The sequence below is a fragment of the Zonotrichia albicollis genome, chromosome 3 (genome assembly GCF_047830755.1).
Source record: "Zonotrichia albicollis isolate bZonAlb1 chromosome 3, bZonAlb1.hap1, whole genome shotgun sequence".
NCBI classification, from domain to species: Eukaryota; Metazoa; Chordata; class Aves; order Passeriformes; family Passerellidae; genus Zonotrichia; species Zonotrichia albicollis.
In genome coordinates, this window is record NC_133821.1 from 17,221,542 (window position 1) to 17,238,050 (window position 16,509).

General features: G+C 37.8%; 1 protein-coding gene across 4 annotated transcripts in view; it reads left to right on the plus strand.

The window, feature by feature from the left end:
* Window positions 1–16,509, plus strand: part of TASP1 (taspase 1) — an 80,122-nt gene that overhangs the window by 16,930 nt on the left and 46,683 nt on the right. For 3 of the 4 annotated variants that reach the window (XM_005488504.4, XM_074536855.1, XM_026794473.2), the window contains exons 7-8: window positions 4,568–4,647; window positions 14,909–15,015. In XM_005488504.4, coding sequence (XP_005488561.1) covers window positions 4,568–4,647; window positions 14,909–15,015 — 187 coding nt within the window. The remainder of the gene's footprint in view (window positions 1–4,567; window positions 4,648–14,908; window positions 15,016–16,509) is intronic. The other variant, XM_005488505.4, reaches the window with a different exon arrangement.

A 16,509-nucleotide genomic window follows, 5' to 3' on the forward strand; every position in this document is an offset into this window, starting at 1 on the left:
AAGAACAGAGTAATTGTGGAGAGGTTTACTAAAGAATAGGAACTTTATGTTCAATAGCTGTAAGCTGCTCATTTCTTTAGCTGTCAGGAGAAAATGAGCTACATTAGAATGTGAAATGTGTTTTTTGGTGTTTCACAAGTTTTATTGAAGTCAGCTACAGGAGCAAGCTCTTGGGATTGCTTTACTTGTATCATCACTGTTCTATAGAATTATTGTAAGGAAGAGCACTTGGATATTATGCTGTGACTTTATGACCTAGTTTATGATGCTATTATTTTAAAAATACTGAGTGGAAAAGGAACTATATCCCCTTGCCCCCACCAAGGGCAAGACTACATCTTTTGAGGACTGTGCAGGATTAGCAGATGCTTTTAAAGGCAGGGTACCTCAAATCTTGAGGTGAGAGATGGAACCAAGGCATGCAGTTTATTGTGCCAATATTGTGCACTTGTGTTACCTGACAAATACTTTCATTTCCTCTTTTCCCCCTTCTGGATTTTGAATGCACATTTTATTATGGCAGATTTTTTACCCTGGAAACAGTCTATACTAGTGGGTTATGATGGGTTATGCTTTGGGCTCACTGTGGTGGATGCTTCCATACACACAGGGTGTGCCAAGGTCAGAATGACAAAGTTCATGTGCCCTAAAGGTGATGGAATGGAGGATTTCATGTCTTGCCTTTCTGGCTGGGGTTGGCATGACACATTGTTTTGGGACTGAAATATATCCCTGCCAAAGCTGGGAATATTTAGAGTCAAATGAGAAGAGATTAGCCATATTTTGTCATTCCTAGGAAGTGATTTTTAATTGTAAAAATCCACAATTTTCATTTTGGGTCTCATTGGCGTGTAGTGCATTAGGGAATCTTCCAGATACTGCTTGGCCTAAGAACCTGCCTAAAGAAACCTATGGAACAGACTCTTTCTATAGCATGATCTAAGCTAGCTTAATGTTTTCTGCCAAAAATACTTGGCCCATGACCAAACAGGAAAAATTCAGGAGCTGTGAGGTTAGTGAAAGTGGCAGTAGGGAGTTCTTTCACTGTAAAAGGAGAGTGGAGATAGTTTGCTTGGCCTGTTTACCCCTGTGCAGCATACATTTTCATAGTGGCAGTTCAAAACCAATTCCAAGTGGTATATTTCTGATTTTCCACAGAGAAGTTTCAATGAGTAAGAATTAAGATATTCAGAGATGGTAAGCTTTTTGGGATGGAGGGATCAAGTGCCTGAACTGATGCATCTAAAGTGCTGTAAATTGCTCTGTAGAGTGTGTCCTTCTGGATCAATCTCTTGTTGTGTTATTTAAAACACAGAATCCCATTATCCAAATAGAATTTATAAAGTTTAGAGAAACTCTGGATGCATGGTGCAGTTGTTAAAACCTTTGAGGTCCTGACATCTTTTGTCATACTTTATTCAGCTTGGTGTTGTCAGGACTTTCTCTGATGAAGGGACAGAAAATATTTAACTTGTAAATATTGTATAGTCTCCTGTAAGATATTCTTGTTCTTTGTATAACTTTTACAAAGGAAAGTACTTTTGTACTTGCATGGTTACAAACTGGATGAACTTTTGGGAGTGGTGTTTGAGCACAGAGTAATGGATTAGATGTTTTGTAGTAATAAGCTTGAAGATTTTCTCTTTCCTACTGTGAAACCTTGACCTAAGGAAGGAAGCTTCTTTCCATCTGTCTGCTCTTAAATGTAAGATTTGGTAAGATTTGCAGTGCAGCACAAATGCGCCTAAATGTCTCCTTTCTTAGAACTAATTAGTAGTGCTGCCATTAACTCCATGTCCATATCCCTTTCTCAATAATAACTATATGGGAAAGAATTCCTCCTCAGGTTTCCCCTTGGGATATACAGAGATTTGTAATTTCTGCACAGCTTTACCCTGTTTATGTACAGGATACGAACATTGTGTAGCCAGTAGGGCAGTGCTTAGCGAGAGTTCCCAGGATGAGGAGACCCCACCTTTTATCCCTGTTCTGTGTTTATTCAGAACAATTTCTTCTTTATAACACTGATTTCAGAGTGATTGCTACGTTTTATGATTAAATGTTACAAACTGTATTTATTATATGTGGATCACCTTGACCATGACCCAAACTTCCTGACATTTCTGTTTAGCTTGGAGCAGCCTGTTTCCCTACAGCCCATATTAAATGCCCCTGTTAGGAGTGTTCAGCACCAGCATAATCATGTTTTTGGAGAAAATTGCCTAAAAAGACTATTTTAGAGGCCTTTACTTATATTTTCTATTAATATGACCTAGTGTGCCTGGAACTGGGAAGCACATTGAGCAGCACCTCCTTGCTGGGAGGGTGTTTTAATCTTCTGTGTTCTGAGCCTGTAAGAACTACAGAGTACTCTGATATATTTGCAAGAAAGATCTTTATGTCCTATTTGTGCAGACCCAGCTTTCAGAGTAGCAGAGAATAAACTCATTTATCCTTTGTTTATGTATTTGTGTTCCCCCTCCCTTTGGAAGATTGTATTTTGAATTAGCCTGAAGGCTTTTGAAACTTCGGGTGGTTTTGACTGCTTTTTATAGTGCACTGGCTTTATTCCCTCTTCCCTCTCCCCCAATAAATCAAGCTTGGTGGTAGTTTTGTTTTTATGTGCAGACAACAAAGCATTCAGATCCTGATGCTCTTTGTCTTGTAAACAGTTTATTTTAACTTTTCTGTGATTACAGTGTCCTTTAGAGATCCAAACTGAACAGTTTAAAAAAGGTGGATGATCTCTGTGGTGATGTGGAGCCTCAGTTTTCTGGTCTGATTTAAAGACTCTTTGGAACTAAAACTGTGTTTTAGTGTGTTCTGGGAGGGAAAGGAATCTAAGGATTAAGGAAATTTGAACAAACTGAAAGTCACATCACATTTAGGAGACACTCTTAGGTGCCGTTTTGCACTCTTCATAAAATACTAGTGACATTTTCTGGTTTTAAATATTGAAAAGGCAACTGAATCTGTTTGTAAAACACTATTTCTGACTGACCTGTGCTTGAGTTACCATATATCAAACTCCCACTGTTGAGTTTGATGTTTTTCCCACGTAACACTTCTCTCTGTGTAAATTATTTTGTTGAAAAGTACTTATTTACTTCCCAAAAATAAATACCAAACCCACCTTCTTTTAGAAAATGAAGAATACTACTAAATTAGGTTTGGCTGCAGTTAGCATACCTTTTTATGTTAATATTGAAAATTTTTTTATGTTATGTGTCAGTGCCAGGTTGTTTCTTGAGCAGTAACTTATGTAACAGTAGATGCTTGAGTTCTGCCCAAGTCCCCAATAACTTATCCTGCAGTATCTTGCAATGTGAACAATTCTTACCTGAAGCTGCACTAACAATGGTAAGAAATATGCATTTAACAATTCAAATTCTCATTTAAATCAACCTTTTTTGAGACTTCAGTAAAGAAAGACTGGGCATACCTCTTGGATTGGTTAAGTCATATAGAAGATAGAAAATACCACCACAAAATACTATATAGTAAAAGCTTGATGTTGGATATAGCACTGTCAAGAAAACTTTCAGCAGCATTAATGCCAACAAATTTGCTATATCAGTAGTGTTCTCAGAAACTGAGAGAGCTGCATAGCCCCAGGGACCACTTTGTAGCTGGAATAACTTATTTAGACTTATCTTCTTAACTCTGGCATTTCAGTGAAACTTTTCCCAATTTGCTGAAAATTCTTAGTCCTTGCTTCTGGTGTCCATTAGGCAGTTGTGTTATTCTTAACTTCATTGTCCATTTTTGAAATAAGATTGGAAGTAGTTGTCCCTTATTGTGTTGCACAGCAGCTTTATGCAAGTGTCTCATTTCCAGCTACTACCATACCCTTTTTTTTGGCAATAAGATTAATTTCTTTAAGGAGAAACAAGGTTTGCTTTTTCTTCTCTGCCTGGAAGTTCCATGTGTGTGTATGTTTTTTGCTCTTGTTTGTTGTCACAGCAGTGTGTACTGTCTCATGATGGTAAAGTGTTCAGTACTGAGTAGAAAACAGCTTCTCAGATGGCTGGAGGTTTTTTAAAAGTATGTTTAAAATTAAAATTTAGTGGGCTGGTCTCATTTGAAAGTGATTGATGAAACTCCATGAAATAGACCTTAATCCTTCTAAATAAAGTTAGTTTTTAGCTTGTGTTGTGCTTCTCAAAATACTGCTTGGTATTCCTTTGGCACTGACTGGCTTTACTGGAAATACCATTCTCACCTTTCTCATCCCATGCTTTTGGTCTTCAGGATCTTGCAAAGTTGTTATAGACAGCAAGATTTGAGACAGCTCTGTCCTGTTTTAGCTGCAGTTGAAAGCTGATTTTGTATTGAATTTCAAATTTATTAGCACTTGGTTTTGTCCAGTAATAAATTTAATGTCAGAGCTGCATAATCTTTTAATGAAATACATAAGCTTGCCAAATGTAATTAATAGCAGACAGTCCTGTGAAATATAGACAGCTTATGATTTAAAATTGACCAAACCAAGTAGAAAAAAATAATTGCAAGCAAAGGGGGATTTGTTATATGGTTTTGTTTAAACTCCCTCTTCTGTGTCTCCTAGCTTTTTAGTTGGTGAAGGAGCTTACAGATGGGCAGTTGATCACGGGATACCAGCATGTCCTCCAGGTATCATGGCTACAAGTGAGTAAACTGGTGGTGTCAGTAGGAAGAACAGGACAGAGTAACTTTAAATGGTGCCTCATCTTTTGAGGTGTGCATCATTTCATTGTTCTGAACGTTCAGCTAGCTTGTGGTGTTATGGTCTATAAGGGTTGTTTAAGTTTACTAATTTTCTGATAAGTATCTAAATAGAAAAAAATTGTCAACTATTACTTTAGCTGCATTTTAGCAACATCTAATTTAAGTGATTCTGTGATTCTAGAACTAAATCCAAGGATGGACTTCTTTTTAACTAAAATGTAGGCTCTTTAAAAGCTCAGTCCTACAAGTCTCCAGTTGTGATCCATCTTGGATCCTAACAGCACCAACTAGCTGTGTATCAAAATGCAGCAGGTGCCAGTTTGTCTCTGAGACTGTGCAGTTACACCCATCTCTGGGTCTTTGTTCAGAATTGTTCTTGTCTAAACAAGCTGTCAAAGTAATTTGCCTTTTTTCTTAACCTAAGGCTTCACTTCACCTAATCTTATAGAAAACAGACTTGGACTATACTGTATATTAACCTTAATTTCTTAGAAAAGCTTCTTGTCAAAAAAGTGAGTATGTTATATTGGTACTTCATCTATGGACTAGGCTAAAAATGAATGCACTTACCCAATGGGAAGGAGGATGTGATTCTCTTCTTTCTGTTCTTCAGCCCTCTTCCCTTTTGGAAAGTGCCATAACTACCAGTCTGTGGTTTGTTTTAGGTGAGAACATGCCCTGTGCTGCCTGTTGAGGTTATGCAGGAAAAAAATCAGAAGTTAGTGCCTAAAGAAGGAGAACACAGAAGATTAGGAATGTTCATTTTATATTAAACAGTACTACTCCTTCAAATACCTGACCCATCCCTAGATCAGAGGTTGAAAGCCAGGGCTCCCATTAAGCCTTTTATTGGGTCTAATTTTAAAAGTAGGTAAATATCTAGCAACTGCAACTCAGAATTGTGGATGCTCAGTGCTGAAGTGTAACCCCAGAAACAGTGGCAGTGTTTTGATTGCACTGGTTTTCACATATATTCATGACATTTTTAATTTTGAAGAGAAAGTGTTGATCTCTAGCTCCACATGACTGAAACTTTTGCTCTAGCTGCTTTCCAAAACAGCATTTGCAGAACTACTGTAGTGCTGAGTTGAGCAGAACACCTTTATTTCTGTGACTCTAGAAAGAGTAAAACCACTAAATAATGCTTTGAAGATTTTTGCGGGGGAGGAAGGCTATTTACATGCAGGAGATAGTTCAAAAAGAAGGTGCCTTGATTAATTCTGTTTGCATGCACAGATTTCAAGTGTTTCTAGTACCAGTGTGTTTGGATTGTGACATTAATTGGCAGATGATATGTTTGCTAGCTACAATGTACCCAAGTCAGAACAAATATGCACATTACAGTTTAAAAATAAGGATGGCCACTGCTAGTTTGATTGGCCTAATCCATACTATGAATTTATATTGGAAAAACATCAGAAAAATAATCCCAGCCAATGGATTTTCACAATCCTGCTCCAATAGACCACTACTTGCATTTTATCTCTGCAGTATATTCAGCATACTTCTATTCAGGAAAACAATTTGCAATAAAACAGTTGAAACAACCAGAACTGACAAGTGAATTTTGCAGTATAGTTATTAATGGTAGTACATCTGGGATTTTTTCCCTTTGTAAAAAACAATGCAAGAGTAAACAAGAACCTGAAGAATCAGTTCCAGAAAATGTTACACTGATTCCTGTCCCAGTCTTTAGCTAAGTAAATCTTGTACTTCATTGACCTCTGGTCAGTGGGATTGGAAAATGGGATTGTTACAAGTGAAAAGAAATTGGCAACTCACAGGTAATATTTAAGAAGCCAAAATAAATTTATCCAATGTTACCATGGAAAGGAAAGTTCGATATGCTTAAGAAACAATCAAATAGAATGTTGTTTCCAAGCAACAAAGAGATCTCAACTGAAGTCAGCTGTTCTGTTAAATAATGTGCCAATCTTCAAAAAAAGCGAGACTTTTTTTGATTGTGCTTGCTGCCATTGCTTTGCTGAAGTTTGCCTGGAGAACTGGGGGTAAATGAAGTAAACATCATGTATCTTCTGAGTAGCTCTGTAAAAGAAAGAACTGAACTAATTGCCAAACATCGGGAAAATATCTTTAGTAACTTATTTACAAAAAACCAAATCTCCTTCAAAAGCCTCTAATCCAAATTTAGATGTGTACTTGCAGTAAATATTGGCAGGGACAACTGTGTACATGTTTTGGCTTCTCTGTGCTGCACATGGAAAACATATTTTTGAAGTTGTCTTATTCTGTCTCCTTTTTCTTGGACCTGAGATGAGAATGTTCTAGCTGGTGTCAGTTAGGCTGTGGGATTGGTTTGCAGGGATGGAGCTTCCCTGGGATCAGTATCAAAGAAAGTGTCACAATCTGCTTTGTGGTCATGCTCCAGAGTTCTCTCAGAACTATCAAAGTACCTAAGCACCAAACTGGAAGCATGTTCTAAGCATGTTACTTGCTGAATTACATCCAGGTTTTGTCAAGGCTCGTGTGCTTTGTCTTCTTTGGTTTGTTAAGTGTGTAAGGAAATGGGATTTCTAGCATTTGTAGAAACCTGGTGACTTTGCAGTGTACAAAGTAGGTGCTTTTTAAAAAAACCAAGCACCTGAAATGTGATCTGTCTGTATTGCCCACAGTCTGCAAGGAATCTGGATTTGTTAATCCCTGCCCAAACTAGAGGCTGCCAGTACAGAGCCCATACTGGTTTATCCCAGTGCTTTGTTGCCCTGTGCTACAGAGACTGCTTTGACAGTGTAATCCAAGAGTTAAGGTGTAATTACAATTTAGAAGTGCTGAATTACTGTACACTGGAGTCTCTAAAAAAAATCCAAAGTACACTTTAAATATGCAGCGTAAATTTGAGGTCCATCCTCAACTGCCAATATCTCTGCCTGCACAGTAATAACCAAACCCCTTCTATCTGAAATTATCAACTCAGCCTATAAGAGATGGAAATTATCTTTGACGAAGATAACATGGTGTAAGATAAGACAGCATCTTGCATTTGCTTGCAATGTTAAGTCTTTAAAGCAAAGAGAAGGAAGGCACCTCCTCATGCAGCAAACTTGTAACTCTGACAATGTGGAAGTGACTGTAAGCACCTCAGTGAATAATGTTATATAAGAACAAAAACAGCAGCAGTGAATCCTCATAACTTGTGAACTGCAGTTCAAGAGTAGCCATAAATAAGATGCTTAAGAAAGGATCTAAGAACACAGCAAGTATTTACTTCCCTTCCTCTATCCCTTACATTATTCCAGACTCTAAATTCTGGATATTTTAGTGACTCCTGCATATATGGAAAGTAAACAGTGGCATTTTCTGACATGAAATTTTTGTTTCCTTTTGAATCTATATTAGTTTCCAGCACCTGCAAAAACCTTTACAACTCTGAGTTACCTCATTGTCATTATTTTGAGACTTGCTGAATAAAAGCTGCTGCTTCATTGTCAGAATCCTACTCAGAATCCTTCTTTGGTTAAATTCTCAAATTACCTTGAATAACTTTGTTATCAGTAAAATCACATCTTATTCAACAGATTCAGGGCTGCTATGGATTGGTTTGAAGTTCTGCTTGTAACAGACCATTTCTTTACTTGTACGTTATTTTTTTTTAAACTGTGTGCATGCAAGGAAATTCCTGTTTATCCTATGGCTGCTTGGATTCTTTAATGAGGGAGAGTTCTTCTGGATGAGTGTACTGCAGACTGTGCTATTTCTAGTGACACTGTGTGTCTCCCTGACTACCAGTATTGCCTGCCTCTCCTCCAAAACCCCAAATCTCACTCCCAATTGTCTCATTACTTCATTATTATTGTATTGAGAAAACACTTGCTGTATTGCTGGAACTGTGCTATGAATTTCAGGCCCTGGCTCAGGTCAGTGGCTCAGACCATGTTTCCTTTGTTTTCTAGGGGAGGATGAAAGATTTGGAGGGTTCTGGGGATTTGGTTAGGAAGCTTGGTAATCTGAATACGTGATGTAAATCTTCCCTGGATTTGGAGACAGCAGGGTTGCTTTTTGTTCTGAAATCTGAGCAGCTGAGTGCAGCCAGGAGAGTGGCTGTAAGGTACCCAGGAAAATGGTTGGGCCAGAGTGCCCAGAGGCACTTTGAATGAAAGGCTTCCAAGCTGCTTGATGAAAAACAAGAATTCTTGCAGGAGGCAGTAAGTAATGCTGTGTCGAGCAGCAGTTTACCCTGAGTTTGTGTTGGAAAGAACAGATCTGTAGAATAGTGCTCTAAGAGATAGGTTATTTTTAAAATATGCTTTTAAATGCCTTCCCCCCTCCCCCCATTCATTTTTGTTTCTGTCAGAGTATGGCAACATGGAAGCGATCTCTAGTAGTATTTTAGTCCCAACACGAGCCTAAGGGGTGTTAATCTGTCATTTAAAATAGCTTTGTTAAAAAGAAATTAATTTTCATCTTCCTGTTTGAATTTGTGTCATTTATTTTAGCAACTGCTCAACAGAATTCTTCACAAGATCATTTGAATTCCTGTGGGTTAACTCATTTGCTAATATATTCCTTTTTAATTCTCTTCTTCAATAGTTGCATTCTCTTTTAATATGGAATAGAAAGATAAATTGCAGAAAGTTTCTGCCAGGTGACTCTAAGCACTGTCTGCCAGGGGGTGCTATATGATTGGTCAGAGCTCTATCTCTACTTCAGAGATTTTAAAATATTCTTGGGGTTTTTATAGTATTTTCAATTCATAGTTTGATTTTAAGCAAGGATTGCTAGACACTTACAGGTTGTGTAATATTTAGTTGCATAATAATTTGTAATGTGTGTGATTGAAAGTTGGTATTTGGGGTTTGTGTTCCCAGCTTGCTGTTCCACCACTGTAGCCAGGAAGGTTTGAATATTGTCCTGAACTTGATTTGTCATTTAGTGATGCTAAAAATTTGTATTTCCTTCCTCTGTTTGAAAATATAGTTATTCATATAGCCATTTTCCAAATTTTCAACCTTGCTGAAAATAAATAAGGGAATACATGTGGCTTATAAAAGCATGGGGATTTTAAGGAAACATGGACTTTGTAGTGAAAATGTTTTGCATTAACTTTGGGCAAGAAATTAATTGTATTCTGATAAACAGCCTGTTATCTGAGGGCTTGTTTAAGGTACATAGGGCTAGGATTAACAACTAGATAGAGGTATATCAATTGTACCAATATTAAACAAATGAAAAGGTGCCCTTAGTGTTATATTTAAGTCTATGTACAATTCAGTAGTTTCGAGGACTCCATGTATAGGACAACTCTGCTTTTCATATGCCTGTGTTCTCTGAACCATTTCTAATGGGCTGTGAAAGGTGACTGAGAAAAACTTGTGAAGAGCTGTGTAGAATGGGAAATAGTTATGTTTCATTTACTTATTGTATCATTATCTAATAGAACTGTCAAGATTTTTGATTAAATTTTTACCTGTACATAGTATAATGGTTAAAGGGGCTAAGGGAATGATCAGAGTACAGGAGGTGAGTAAAGGATGTGGAAGTTTTGTGGCAAACAAGTGGCATATATGAATCTCTTCATCATTAGTCAGAGACTAATAATCTCTTCCACTGGCCTGCTTGCTGAAAATTACTTTCTCATCTCCTTGTTAGGTGGTGATAACGATGAAAAAATCATGTAAAAAAAGGTGTATTTGTTGTCTAGTAGTAATAGGAGATGAATCTTGGGCTAATTAATTATGTAATGGAGATCCTGTGGCCTTTTCTCAGTGGGGTATCCAGGAACATCAGAACCTGTTGAACATGCACAGCAGTCTTAGATTTGAACAAATGAGCCTGTCAGACTTTTCTGCTGCATTTACAGGTAAATATTATGAAGTGCATGTTCTGATACCACATCCACTAATGCCAACTTCTCCTGCAGGCCTGTGGTGTTGAGCAGGAGCTTCTTCTACTGTTCTGTGCTCAGCCACTGAACCTTGTCCCAGGCCAACCCCCACACTTGTCTCAGCTCTGCTGTGACCAAATTTTCCACCAGAGCTTGTCCTCTCTGGCACAGTTGCAGCAAACTGCAGAGTCCATGTGGTACCTTGGGGGCTGAAGGGAGAATGTGGATGATTGGGAAGGTATTTCCAGGTCCTTAAAGATTATTTGTTCCAGAAGAGCAGAGGTGTGTGGTAAATACTGTAAATGAGGTTGGATTTATTTATAATACTTTGGTACTGATGTGGTACAGTTGTCACTCATTGAATCTTCAGTCTGGATGAGGCCTGAGAAAATGACTTTTAAACAAGAACAGTAATTTTGTAAGCTGTGGGGCTTTAAATTTTTTTTCCTTCCTCTCCCAGCAGCTCAGAGGCAGTTTTATTTATGCCAGTAGGTGCATAAATGAGGGAGCAGAAGAGATGGGCTGGTTATACTCCCAAGACTCAATTCTCAATTCTTCTAAGCATGATGTGGAGTGCCCATGCTGTTACTGGGTAGGGTATTAATTGCCAGAGATTTCATCTGAAAGTACTTTGTTTGAATTACATCTAAACTTTTAAGTTCTTGAGCAAAATCGAAGTACATTTTACTAAATACCTTTCCATAGATTTCAACCACAGTACCAACAACAACCACCACCAAACTTTTTCAAGCTAAAATTCCATCAGCTCCCTTACCGCTCTTCCTAGCTTTCTCCACAGTCAGTAAGCTTTGCTTCTCTTGCCCTTCTCTTCCTCCTTGACCCAGGCAACATCAGGCTGATGCAGCTATATTGCATTTGTTTTAGGAAAACATTCCTGTCTTCGTCTCTGTGTTGTGACCCTTTCCTTTTCTCAAGCTTGGAATGCACTGTCTGGTTGGAGAAGGTGAGAGTGGTTTTTATACTGTCATTAAGGACAAATGAAATTTTGTGGTGTCCTTGCAGCACAAAGTTGAGGTTTTGTTTTAGATTTAATGTGAATTATGAACTCAAATTGTGTGTAGGTGTTTTCTTTCTGTCTGTAGCACTTATTTGCAAAACAAATTTTCCGTGGGTTGTTTTTCCATGTTGTGTGTGTGTTGTCAACCAAGCATGTTTGAATCCTGGATTGTATTTTAGTTCATGGAATGTTTTAATTTGATGTTTTGGTGTGTTCTTTGTCAAGGACCAAACTTAGAGGGTGTTTTCAGGAAACTCTGGTTTCATCTTTTGTGTGTGTAGTTTGGAGCTCGCTTGTGTTCCTCAGTTTCTTTTGTCCCTAGCAGACCAAGATGAAGCAGTGAGAGTACTGTTCATTTTAATGGCATTTGTAGTGGTTTTGCGTAGATAGAACATCACAAAGGCAGGAATAAACTGAGGGCAGGCAGCCTGTCACTTGATTTAGTTCTTATACACTTACTCTAGGGAGAAAAAAACCAAATTTAAGATTCAAGTTAGAGTTGAGACTTTTTTTTTTATTAACTGAAGTTTGACATAAAACTGTCAGAGGAAAATTGCCAGGTTTTGAGTTGCCAGGTTACTTTGAGTAACCTGGTCCTTTATTTCATGGCTGTTTGGTCACTTTGCAGATATTAGCTAGTTTATCCTCCTAAGAGGAATTGATAATTTCTGATAGTAATTATTTTACTTAAATAATGAGACTGTTATTCATGAATCCTTGCTAAAGCAAAACCTTCACCTTTGATGTAAAAATTAATCCTAATAACTATTCTGAAGTTCAATGTAGCCTCAGCGCAAGAATTTCCCTTCTTTGGATGTCTGACTAGACTGACTTTCCCTCACAGGTATGAAAGGTATGATATTTCATGATAAACTGAACAAAACTGAGGAGTATGAATTAATACCTTATTTATTTAAACCTGAGATTGATCAAATAATGATGCAGAGGCCCAGAGGAGTTGTGAAATCTCCATTGTTGAAAATACTCAGAATCTGACAAATCCTTTTAAACTGGATTTGAGTTTTTTTGGAGGTTGGACTCCACAACCTCCTAGTATCTCTTCCAAGCTACATCATTAAGTGCTGCTAGAAAGGTGTCTTCATCTGTCTGTCTGCCATGGCCCAAGAGATGTGTACTTTGTTCATAATGATGTTTTTTCTGCCCCATATTTCTCAACTTACTGATACCACTTTGAATTAACAATGCAGATAAGAAGTTACTGTTAGCAGATCATTCAGAATAAGTCTTCAGGTTTTTTCCTGTTTTCAAAAGACAAACTATCTTAAAGCACAGGGTAACCTCTAAAAATTAGTTGCTTAGCTAGGCATTGCAGTCTTAAGTGAATGAAACATCTCTAAAGCTTGGAGAATTTTGTGTGTTGTGGAAAAATGGCAGGATAAATATGCTACCAAGGTAGCAAGGAGATGATGAGAAGCCATATAGCAGCACTCTGTGCAGCTGGCAGGGCAGCTTGGAGCTAGTCCATGTGTTGTGTGCACTTGATGTGATTTTTGTGCATGTGTTTGAGCTGGTGAAGATGCAGATACTGCAGGAGGTTTCAGGACACTGCTGGCACTGGGCTCTAAGGTACGAGGATCCTGTTCAGGTCTGCATGTGTGGGCTCCTGCACCCTTTTGCCTCTCTAGGTCCGTGGTTTTCCAGCTTGGCAGGAGGCAGTGGCAGCAGCAGGTAACAGGTTTAGGCATATTTATCCTGCTTTTGAGGAATACCAAGGCCAACACCATTCTTACTCAGCCCAAATGGCTCTGCCCATAGGTATTTGCTGTGCTTGGTGAACTTGTGTCAACTTAAAAGTTCTCCTGTTTAAAAATTCTCCTAAGAACAATCTGCTGGCTTAGTTTATTTTGGGGCACTTCCTGTTTACAAAGCTCTTGATCTGTGAGAGTTTTTAGTTTCTTTCTTCCCACTGCCAGTTAGTACTTGACTAAAATGAGTCTTTGTCTGCTCCCTCTTATCAAATGTTCAGGTTTTACCTCTTCATCCTCATTTCGAACATAGAAATGTGTTGTCTGCATTAATCAGCTCTGTATAGTAGAAAGAATTCCTTTCTTGTTGATGGCTGATTAATATGGGTTTACATTTTTAAAGAACTGGTATTTATTAGGTTTTTGGGGAGAAATGCCAGCTTTCTCACTACTTTCTGAGTTATATACTTGACCCAACTGTAACTAGCTGTGTGTACATTAAGGTCCAGTTTTATATACTTAAAAACATTAAAAGGGAGTTCACTAAGTGAATTTGACACCTGTGTTGAGAAGTTTCAAAGTAAAATGCTCACTGTCTGTGTACTTTGTGAGAATTGTACATGTAAGCTCTGGGTTCCATTGGCTCTGCAATATTGAGCATATTACTAGATTTCATGTAGCTGTTTCAGTCTTCTGAATAGTAGTGATGTAATTAGGTTCAGAATTTCATTTAAAATGAAGTTTATAGAAAAACCTATGCTTTTTAGTTTCCATTGAATTTGTGACTTAGTTGTATAACTAAAAGATTCACATTGCTCTGTTCTCCCAATAGCTTGATTTGGTGTGGTTAAACAAGTGACAAAAGATATTTTCTCCACACCTCTTTACATTTTACAGAGGATGTTAAAACAGCCTGGGGATGATATTGAGTCAAAACTAATTTAAACTAAATATGTCAATATCTGCAATTTGTTCATGAAATGAAACTTCTAAAATGGAAACATGTAATTTTGGTCTCTTAAGCATAACAATTTCATTTTTTAGTCCACTTTAGAGAGCACTTCCTTTCTGAATGTAGGGCTTAGATGTGGAAAGTAGATGTTTGTCTTCTTGAGACCTAGGTGGTCTTTAGACTGTGTTGGATTATGGAGCATAAACTACTGCTAGACTTGTGTGTGGCTTGAAATATATGGGTAAACATACAGATATGTGATTAAGGTAATAAAATAGTAACCTAATTTCATGGCTATCAGAATGAGCTCACATGGTATCAATTTACTTGTCAGCAGTCAAAAACAGTTTAAATACAAGGCACTTAGTCTGTTTTCTTCTGTGCAGTGCTGCTTCATTGCCAAAGATATTTAGTCCAGCTTCCATGTGTTCGTGCTGTGTTTCTACCACATATTTTACTCATCACCTGGGTATTGTTGCTGAACAATAGTAGAACTTTTAAACTTAGGAAAAGATGTGAACAACTTGCACTGAAAATTGAATACTTAGTTTTTGACTTTTTATTGATGTATTTTTGCATCAGTAAAGAAGTGGGGGATGTGTCCTTCAAAATGTCGACTTATCAATATTTGCTTCAAATAAGTAAATTTTACTTAGTTACATGCTTTTGAACTATTTTTATAGGGTTTAGTTTAGCAGCTTTTAAGAGGAACAAGAGGAAGCTGGAGTTGGCCGAAAAGGTGGAAACAGATCTCATTCAACTAAAGAAAAGAAGACAATCAAATGAAAAGGTTAGCTCTTGTTTCAAATTATTGTGTCGTCCTAAACTTACAGCTGACTGCTAATAAAGTTCATCTCTTACAAGACTCATGAAGCCTCAGAAGCCTGTTCTCCTTGTCCATCCTAATGTTTAGATGATATAATGAAAACTTAGTGCAGTTAAAACTTTCTGCCTTGCTGTTTGAAAACAAAACCATCACTTTGTGTCTTGTTTGTCCTAAGAAAAATATTTTGCTCATTTTGAACTGGAAATGTGACAGATGTAAATACAAACAGATAATTATTTACCAAAACATTTTCTTCAGCTTGGGATCTCTGTCACTGTTTCCCACTTTTTAATGTCTCCTGAGCACACTGCATTATGGAACTGGAATTGGTGAAATTTGAAATATCATGTAGGTAAACATGTGCATCTGTGCATGCATCTGGCATTGACCTGGCCCTTATTACCTGTGCTACAAAACTACCAGGGATTCCCTCTGTTCCCCTCATTCTTAGTTTAAATGTAGAACTTTGGTAACCTGTGAGAATGTCATTCACAGTATTTTGTTTGATGTTGAGTATCAAAGTATGGGTCATGAAATTCAACGCCTGTGCTTTATTTGGGCCTGTGGGCCTTTGGATTGGGCATTGCTGTCTGACTCCTGCATAGTTACATGTATTGATCTAAATAAGGTATAAATCCCAGAGAATTGTTAGCAAAAGTGTATTCTCTGTAGTCTGCAAAGGCAAATAGTGATAAAATAGGCAATTTGTATCTGTGTTCTTAGATAAGATGTTTTCTTTAGCAAGGAGCTAATTTTAATTTTTTTAAAGAATTTAAGATGTGTGAAGAAATTAAGGATGGGGGAGCCATGGAAGTAGGTTGTTTATTTTGGAACTTTTCCTGTTCACAGGACTTCAGTTCCCTCCTTGTGAACCTGGGAGTGTGAAAGTGTACCTGGGGAGAGGAGGGGTCCCTGTGCAGTTTTGCTGTTCATGTAATAAGGGGCAAGTCAATGCTTGAAACATGTGCCAATGCAGGAGCTTACCAACCTGCAGTTTGAAATTTCAAGGGCTCCAGAGTCCTGTGCAGAGCTTGTGGGAGATTGCCAGTGCTGGTAGGTAAAGGAGGTGATCACGTAGAGCTCTTCTCCCTGGTGAGTAATCCAGTAAAAACAGGTTTTAGCTGTCTGGGCACATCCTGCCCATGCAGCAGGGATGAAAACCAACCCATGCTCTCAATATGGGATTCTCATGCTGTCTAGAGTGTAGGGCAATTGCAGCCTTACAGGCAGAAGTAAGGTTTTCAAAGTAATTTTCCCAAATAAAATAGAAATGAAAGATCAAATTCTAAAAGAAAAAAGTAGAATATATCTCCCCAAACTAGTAGAAAAAGGTCATTTAGCAAGGATGAGGCTTGTGATTTGTTGCCCCAAAACTCACACTGTCAAAGCTGTTCTCTCATAAAAGGTTTTCAAATAACTGGTTTAAAACCATTTAAATAGTTGAGTAATTTGAAGTTA